This window comes from Rhipicephalus microplus, chromosome 3 (assembly GCF_043290135.1).
Source record: "Rhipicephalus microplus isolate Deutch F79 chromosome 3, USDA_Rmic, whole genome shotgun sequence".
NCBI lineage: Eukaryota > Metazoa > Arthropoda > Arachnida > Ixodida > Ixodidae > Rhipicephalus > Rhipicephalus microplus.
Window position 1 is genome coordinate 142653737 of NC_134702.1, and position 9338 is coordinate 142663074.

At 43.0% G+C, this 9338-nt stretch overlaps 1 protein-coding gene across 1 annotated transcript; it reads left to right on the forward strand.

The window, feature by feature from the left end:
* The first annotated feature begins 1000 nt into the window (after window positions 1-1000).
* On the forward strand, window positions 1001-8955 carry LOC142802980 (uncharacterized). The gene is made up of 6 exons (XM_075888071.1): window positions 1001-1374; window positions 2367-2497; window positions 4269-4331; window positions 6232-6246; window positions 8521-8550; window positions 8948-8955. Exons 1-6 carry the CDS (start codon window positions 1001-1003, stop codon window positions 8953-8955), a joined length of 621 nt encoding a protein of 206 aa, XP_075744186.1.
* Window positions 8956-9338: the final 383 nt, after the last annotated feature.

Here is a 9338-nt window from a genome sequence, read left to right on the forward strand (position 1 = left end):
TGTCAAACGACTGAGCCACCTGGCCAAAGTTTAAGCACTTTGCTGAACGCTCAGCCATCTTGAACTAGAGGCGGCGTTTATACTTGTGAACATAGGGGATCAAAAGGCAACTATTACCCATATATGAGGCATAACATCTATACGTAAGTATTAAGCGGTAGGATATAATTGGTATTGTTGATAAATGAAGGACATACATTCATAATGAGCTTATGGCGCGAAAAAACACAAAAGAAGGACAATTGATTGATTGATTGATTGATTGATTGATTGATTGATTGATTGATTGATTGATTGATTGATTGATTGATTGATTGATTGATTGATTGATTGATTGATTGATTGATTGATTGATTAGGTTTAACGTCCCAAAACCACCATATGATTATGAGAGACGCCGTAGTGGAGGGCTCCGGAAATTTCGACCACCTGGGGTTCTTTAACATGCGCCCAAATCTGAGCACACGGGGAAAGATGGACAAGCGCACCATAAGCTCCATAAGCACCATAAGCTCGTTAAGAATGAACCAACTCGCCCAAAATGTCACTCTGCTGACACATTCAGTTTTGATCGGGTGAGGTAAACTCAGCTCTCTGGTTATCTCAAAATTTCCGCCTCTTATTATTCCGCCTCTTATTAGTATTAGCTCTTATTTCCTATTATTGATTTTTTTTATTTTCTTATTGTTTTGTCTGTTCTCAAATTATTTTTCTCGTTTTTTTGTACATTTTAGTAATAGGCTGTCAATCATTGTATAATAACATATAAGCTACTGGAAGTGTTCTTGGTCAGTCCCCCAAAGTGCGTATGTGCCAGTGTTTAAATTGCAGCAAACAAAGCCAGCGCAGACGAAGAGGAAGACGAACGCAGGCGAGGAAGCCCATGCAAGCAAGTGGCTCCCTTATTATCAGCAAATAATTGAGTTCGCGAACCTTGCCCGTCTTGAAGTTCCTGCCGTCTTGAATATTCCTCTGCAGCAGCGCGGCTATCAATCTCCAGATGCGTCAGCCACCACCACATGGCCCCATCCCGCCCCAGTACCCAGGTCTGGTACCCGGCCCACCTGGAGGGCCCCTTCGTGGTGGTTCAGCCATCGCGACGGCGCGTGCTGCGGCGACGGCCAGGCGCCAGTCTATGGCCGTCAGAGGACGTGGTACTAGTGCGCAAACGTCTCCCTCCGCCCCATTTAGGGGTCCCCGACCTCCTACGGTTTTGCCCATTGCTTCTGGACCTCCCCCGGCCGTACCGCAAGCTGCGGCAAGTGCTGCCGCACCGGCTGTCACTTTCGCCCCCGCTCAAGGAGCCGTGCCCGGAGCACCGCCAGAAGACGTGGGTACAGGTACATTGCAGGACTTCGAAGCCCAGATGCTTGTGTGAGTATTGTCTTCGCATTTACCGTAAATTTAAACGTGGTTTTAATTCTGGTATGCGTCTACTTAAAATGGCTATGTTTCTACAGCACGACAGCTACTAAAAAACGGGTACTAAAAGCGATAGGTACTGAAGGCGATAAAAGCGAGGTGCGACGCGCGAGCCGCGGCTCGTCTAAACAAAATAATTGCAGCAGTTGACAGAGAGAGCTCGTCCCGTGTTGTTCTTCTTTTTGTATATCGGTCTTTCCTGGTGCTGTTCATTAGTATGCATTCATGCCAACTAGCCCAGCCTACCACTTCCTTTAATGATAAACGCCATCTTGCAATAGCTTGCCTTTTCCCTGAGTTCAGTATTTTGAACACCACGAACGAACCAAATGCCACTGAGAAAACATGTAGAATGAATGTTTTCTTTTCACAAGTGATTTTTTTTCGTTAAAACATGTTTTTCACACTTCGACTCTGCCTGTAGTATTTACTCATCTCATGCGTGAGTTTCAATGCGCATGTTTGGCTGTGGTGCACGCCTAATGGTATTCTGTGTGGCCTACTGAAAAAATCACTTGTGGCGTTGTATAAGTAGTGTGTGTGTTTGCGTGTGTGTGTTCGTATGTGCGTGCGTGCGTGTTTGTGTGCGCATGCAGCTCATCTGGCGAACTCATGGGGAAAGGAAATTAACAGACAAATCGGGAAATGTGCGATACGTGACTCACATAGGCTTCAGAAATTTTGTTGAATTATGTAACCGCTAACAAATATGCATTCAGTATAACCATGTACTGCTTTAATATATTCATGCCGCTAAGATTCCATCGAAAGCATATCGTGAACGACCTGTTGCATAGTTTGTTAGTTTCAGACATATCACGTTTGAAGCACTAAACAGAATACGCGTTCATTCGGCAGTAGGGCTGCTGTGCACGTTGTAATAGTGGTTACAGTTGGAATTGCTCCAGCTCATCAGCTAAAACTCGTTTTCCACGCGCATGCAGAGAACAAGCCTTGTACGAGCTCACACAGAAGCCTATCATACCTAACTCCCTGGTGTTCACATGTGCCGCATGCTACCTCATCTTCATTGGCTTCGCACTGGTCAGCGGCTCAGTCTTCTTCACCTACCGGCGTACGTACAATTCTTGAAGGTTACATGCGGGTGGCGTATTGAACTGATAATGGACGCACAGTGTACTCACTCAGAAGAAACGGCAGAGCTGTAAGCACGTGCTTCTACGCACTTGCAGTGACCCAATAGAACGTGTAAGCACGTGCTATTGGAGCAGCGTTTTAGTAGACCAGTGCCTTTTTGCAGCGTGCTTTTACAATTCAGGTAGCCTGAAACAAGCTCGCCAAATGCAATCATCCGGCTTATCGCATTCAGAGCATGCAGAAGCTACCTCTCTTTTGGACTCTATTCGCATGAAAAATTCCAAATAGCTTGTTCACGAGACTGATCAGACTGCAACAGCAGCATTAGAATGTATATTCATCCAAATCGTTGGCGATCGTACACTTTTTATGTATTTGCCATATGACCAAATGAAGTTCCAAGAAGGCCGAGGGTAAGTGCACTAACACAGAGCGTGCGCCCAGGAAGCAATTTTACAGCGAAGGCTGTTATCAGATCATAACTAGGGTCACGCGCAGCTGTCCGTAGTCGCTGCCGGTGTCCATAAACACATCGCGCGAAATTAGAAAAAAACACTTAGCACCAATGACACAGTGGGGCTCCAACCCGGGTCCTCTGGGTGCCAGCCTTGTATTCTACCACTGAGCTACGCTGGTGCTTGTGACTTGCTGGAAAACTTGCCTTAGGCAGGCTTGTTGTCGGGAAAGCAATCGCGCTATTAAGACTTATAAAGCATTTTAAAACGGCGAAAAAATAAACAGTCATCTCACAATACGAATAGCGTAATGAGAGGACCGTCCAATGCTTCAAGCCATTACAAAAGCTTGTTCGTGTTCCCCTATCAATTGTGGCGCATACCCATTTCAGGCATAATTCCTCATCGTCGTCAGCCACTGCATGAACGATTGGCACAAAATTCCTTGCTAGTGTTCAGCGGTTACCACGCATCTCGGAAGAATGACAAAAACAGCATAGCAAATGCCAGCCTACTACCCAAAAGTTTATTATTTATGCCCTAGTGGACATGAAGCAAGTGTGCCTGCAGTAGTTACCCAATGAGTGTATTGAAAAGGCTCTGAAAAGCAGCTCTTCTAGCTTTCGCTGTGACTGTACTGCGCCTTCCGCGCAGGCCTGGCGTTTTTTCGCAACTTCGTTATCATATGACGCCGACAGACACGTCACTGCTGCGTACAATAGTGAAAGATTCAGACGGCCATACAGTTGCCGCAGTTTTTCCCTAGGCTTGTTTCAGGGTTGCGGCGATAGTAGTGGGTATGGGGGTGTCATGGCCCGAATTCCAATCGAAATACTGAAGGAATTATTTGGATATAAATAAGAGGCAGTTCTATAGTATTCGCGAATGGTGCAGCTGTAAACGTAACGGCTTTGTAATGCCTTCTAGAGGGTGGCACAAACCGACATTCATGCATAAAGACAAAAATACTAGCGTTGATTTATTTCTAGCGCCACTACAGGTCAGGTTTTTTTACCATTAATTTCTTTCAGTCTGACCTTTAATTTGTCCTAATGGTCAGACTGTTTTTTTTTGTTTTTTTAATAAAAAACACTTATATTGTTTATGCGGTACTTCTTATGGCAGCTCGGAGCTCGGTGCCTTGTGTGTCGGATTATATGCTGTTCGCAAAAAGTTCTCGCGATGGGCCGCACCTTAACAACAATTTGTTCGTCGCAATCTACCGACATTTCCCGTCGTAAAATTGACGTCCTATTTTCCATATCCTGTTGTGCTCTCTTTTTTAACACTTAGTGAAACCAGCGACTCCACCGGATCCCCCGGAACAGACTGACACCACCGTGACATTCTTCGAGGGTAAGTATTAACAAGAAATAATGTCATTTCATGAGATATTTGGTTCTCGCCTAAATTGCGAAACCTATCAGTTGATGTATTGCAGCATTCATGTTTGTATGAGAAGGAATAGAAAACTAATAAAGAAAATTCCTAGTCGGAAATGAACCTTATATAACAAGCAGTGCGGACGCTAGACACGCCGGCGTGTGCTATTTGTGATGTTCCCGAACAACGTTAAATTTAGTAGGTGTGTTGTATTCCTGCTGTGTAGAAGATCAAAGCGAAACAATATGTGATTCATCGTTAGATGGTTTAAACAGGTGTTTATGTGTCATAAGAGCATCAACAAGATAGCGAGCTGTGCCACAATAAATAAGTTCTAATAGGTGTGAGCAGAAAAAAACAGCATGAGAACTTGCCTCGGCAACATAGCTCTACTAAGTACTCCTGGCAATGCTTTCCGAAACGCATATACAAAAAAGAAAAACAGAATAAGCAATGCTACATCAAAATAAGAAATCAGGGCTTATCAACGAGAAAAATGAATGCAATTGTTATTTCCATTTGTTCCGTAAGCGGTTGATACGAATGAATATGGCGCACATAAGCTGATAAACACAAACGGAAGCACTTACAAACTAATACATGAACTTCATAGAACTATCACTGATTGAAGATTGTGGTAGTATAATACCCTTCTCGAGACAACCCATAGATGGGTTGGATACTGAAAAAAAGTCTAAAAGATTACAGGACGAACACTTCACAATTTCAAAGCGAATGGTAAGTGCGTCGTTGTGTGCAGGCTGACTTAAGTCTAAGCTTCACATGTGTACAACGCCGGGCTAACTCGAAGTTCTAACATTGGATGCGAAAAGATATTTACTGTATGTCCAATACGAATGTTCGCACATATAAGTGTTGGTGTAAGGTACTAAAATAGTTAGACTACTCACTTTATGAGACATCACTGCAGCAGGCCGGTGCCATGTGTGCACTAAAACGATTTCATAAGCGTGAGGACCAAGCGAAAAACATGTGCAACATTGAGCTCGTGTTCTAGAAGGAGTTCAGTCTCTGTTGCGGCTCTGCATTGTACTAGCAGCGCGACTAGGTGTACACACTGTCCCTTCGTTGACGGAATCTTTACTAGATGCTTCGATATGAGTGAAATGGTCGCGTCCAAGGCAAAATAATCACAAAATATGAACGCAGGAGATGCATGAACAAAAAAAATGACTCGGCTGTGCTGAAACTTTCCTATCGTTTTAGCTTGTTTTTATTTTTTAAGAAGCAGAAGTAATAGCCAAGGGAAACAGACAGCAGCCTGCTATAGGTCCTGTGCATGATTTCTGGTGTGAGTGAAAGTGTCTTCTCTCGATATGCGATGAACTTTTTTTTATATTACCGCGGTGACTCTAGCCAACTAGCATATCGATGGGGTATATATGTATTTATTCCGAATGTTCTGTGGGCAACACACTTTTAGATGACCCGGTTAAAGAAAGGCAGCTGCCACCCAGTGGCCTTTCTGTTTGTGCAGTACTAGTAGAGCATAGGGTAATGATAATGAACGGATACCGCACGCGGACATGGACTGTGCTTGGCAGCTCGTTATGAATGTTATTCTTTTGTTTCACTATTCAAACATTGCACTAACAGTCTCTATCCGTGCCTTCATTCGGTATATCAAAAGGGAGCTTGTGAATAGCAAAGAGAGTACCATTATGTACACGTTTGCTCACAGTTCACTCGACAGATAGATCTTACACAGAATGCACACGATAACCAACTTTTGCTACTCTGCAACTCTGCAACCTACAAGAAATGCCGTCTATAGTGTTCATGCATTAGCTTCTGCTTTTCGTCTTGCCTATTACTAACCACAGAACACCTTTTGTTTAACGTTTGCTCACAGGTCTCACGAAAGCAAGTAAGTGTGATTGAATCTCATTGCATTACCTATACAATCAATATACGCCAATATAGGCCATGTCAATTTAAATGTCTAAATAATTTTTCTCCTTCAACTTTCCAATTGCCAGTTAAGCTGCTCACCATTAATCGGGGAATCGTTGCAGTGTTTTGTAATCACTGGGCCGCTTATCACAGCAGATCTCTGTTGAAGGGAACACCTTGGAGATAACTTGGCCGATCATTTCACAGTGTTAACCGTAACGGAGTTCGAGAGCGTCATTCTAGTTCTTTGTGACGCGTTCTTTTCATTATTTTATTACGTAAATAGTACTCAGCACTAGCCATGAATTGACCACAAGCTAGCGATTCAGTGAATAAACAACACACGTACAGCTGATGTAGAAGCTATTCAGAAAGTAGTAAACAAGCGTCCATTGTACACGGCCATGTGTACTCTATCGGTGATTTTTTTTATTTCACAGCAAGAATAAAAATTACCCCGTTAGAAACTCTTTACAAGCATTCATCTTCTGAGAAAAGGCAATTCCGTGTATATAAATAGCATCTAATGTCTATTAACTGCGCGGTTTGATTTGATCAAGGGCTGACTTCTGGCCTTGTTGGTGCTACAAACAGGAAGTGGTTTAGCACAGATTTTAAACATGACAAGATAAAGGGCGCACACGGAAGTTAGAGCCCTGTTCAGTTTGCGAGAAAACTTTCATTTGGTAGTAACAGTTTGTCTTTGTTTTTGCTGTTCATGCCTACGCTTCGCGGTCGCATTTCAAATGATCATGAATTGTCTACTCACCCAATCAACCATTTCGACAAGCTGATTTTCAAGAAATGATTTGTTTCAATCCGTATCAAGCATAGTAATACATTTAATTAACATTCACGCATGCACAGATAGGTTGAAGAATACTTTTTTGTTTGTCAGAGACATGGGCAGGATACTAACACAATCATCACGCAGTCTATGATTAGTAGTCAATTTTACCACATAAGCACATTGCGTCGTTTGCCCTATGTATTGTTAACCACAATCTTTCCCGTCTTCTCACTCAAAGCTGCTGAAAAGGTCCATTGTACGACGCTTCTGTGAAAATATCATAAGAAAATTTTGTTTTTATCTCATTCTGGAGCGCCTTCAATGCCCAAAAAAAACTAATCTGAAGTCCACCTCCCTGCTACATTGGCTATGGGGCTCGGCTGCTCACCCAAATGAGGCGTCTTCGATCCCAGCGATGGCGGTCAGATTTCGATGGACGCGAAATGGTATATAGGTCTATGTACTGTGTAATATCAGTGCACGTTAAAAAAACACCAGATGATCAAAACTTCCGGATCCCTTCAGTGCAGCATCTTTCACGATCATAACGTGGTTTTGTGTTGGAAAACCCAGGATATTATTAACTCACCTGAAGCAAGCAGGTTACTCCGATCATTTTGTTGTATAGGTCGCGGAATTTCTGCTAAAAAAGCAAAAAAAAAGTATGCAGCTGGAAAAACTGCTAGCTCTGATGGCTGAAAAGTTAGCCGCTGTGCCGTACTTGCTCAGTATGTCTCACAACATGAGAACGGTGGTTGCTTGGGCAAACATTGGCGTGGCACCCATGGCCTCAAATAACTTGGCTAAATTATGCAAAAGCAGCAACACAGTTTCTCAAGGAAGGCTTGGCGGCAGTAAGAATCGCAGGAATTGTTACATGCCCTGCAAAGAAAGCGCTGTTTACCAGATACCCATATCGTGTCCTAAACATTACGTAGGGCGAACGGGATGACGCCTTAATGATTGGCTCAGGGAACAATGCAACAATCTAACGAAAGGCAGCCATGGATGGTTAGCAAAACACTGCAGAAAGCACGTGTTGGTGATTTCTGTTTTTTGGGGATGGTTCCATCGTCCGTGGGCACCTTGAACTAACCCTTAAATCAATCTTAGAATCGGCAGCTATTCATAGGTTGCGTGACATTTGCGTTATTACTGCTTCACTATCTCTGACAAAACGACTTCTTTTCCTCGAGGAAACTGTACCTGCGCCCGCGGAAGTGTTAGTTCGGTGTATACTTATTTGAGATGAATATTCAAATGAATGAATTCTTAAAAGTTGGCGCCTCTGAGTGTCTCCTTTTTGTTCCGTCTCCTAAACGTCCGTGCTAAATCCCTTCACATATTGCGATTTGATTACAATGAAGATAGTCCGCTGAGGTAAAGTGACACTGCTTGAAGTGTCATTAACTTTGATCCATCGGTCATTACGTCTTCGTTTTCCTCGTCGGTTTTCAGCGACCCAGTCCCCGAAGAATTGGGAAGTCAGTAAGTAAAACTGCATGGCGTAGAGTATAGATTTTTCAATGGGCATCTGAAGAACGTCTCATTTCAACAGTCGCGCGCGAGCGATGTTCAATTCATTTCTATTGCTTCACGATCTTTAGAATATGCAGCGAGCGTTATAGTATCGTGCGTTATACAACAGAGTATTCTGGAGCAAAATATTGCGGCTTCCAGAAGATGAGCAGCTTTGGTGCACCAAGTGTCGGCGGAAGCTTTTATTCACAAAAATAAGTCGTGAAAGTCAGTAAGATTATGTGGAAGCTATACGACGTTGGTATAAAGAAAAAGCAAAACACAGCAAAAATTCATATCGTAGCTTCACAAAAAAAAAAAGCAGCTTCTCAAGCTGAATGTAGCTCATATTTTTTCTCTGTTGTAGATTCATAGCACTTTAGGAACTTGGTTTGTGATTCCATTCATCTCCTGTGACATAATTACGCTCACAGTAAAGTGCTCAGTATAGGCTTCAAACAAGAGCTGTAACGCACGAAACAGGGTTGAAACGAACAAACGAGGCCTAAAATCACATACTAACAGAAGGAATCAAAAAGTAACTGCAATAACTAACTTCAAATCAACAAAGGCTATAAACAAGACTTGCAATGCGCGAGACAGGGTTAAAACGGACAAACAAGGCCTAGAAAAACACACTAACAAAAGTAACCAAGAAGTAACTGCAATTACTAAGTTCAAATCACCAAACACACATTGGAAACGTGCGTTTCGCTCCCGTACCGCACAAGATAAGGTGTCGGGGCCTTTTCAAAAAC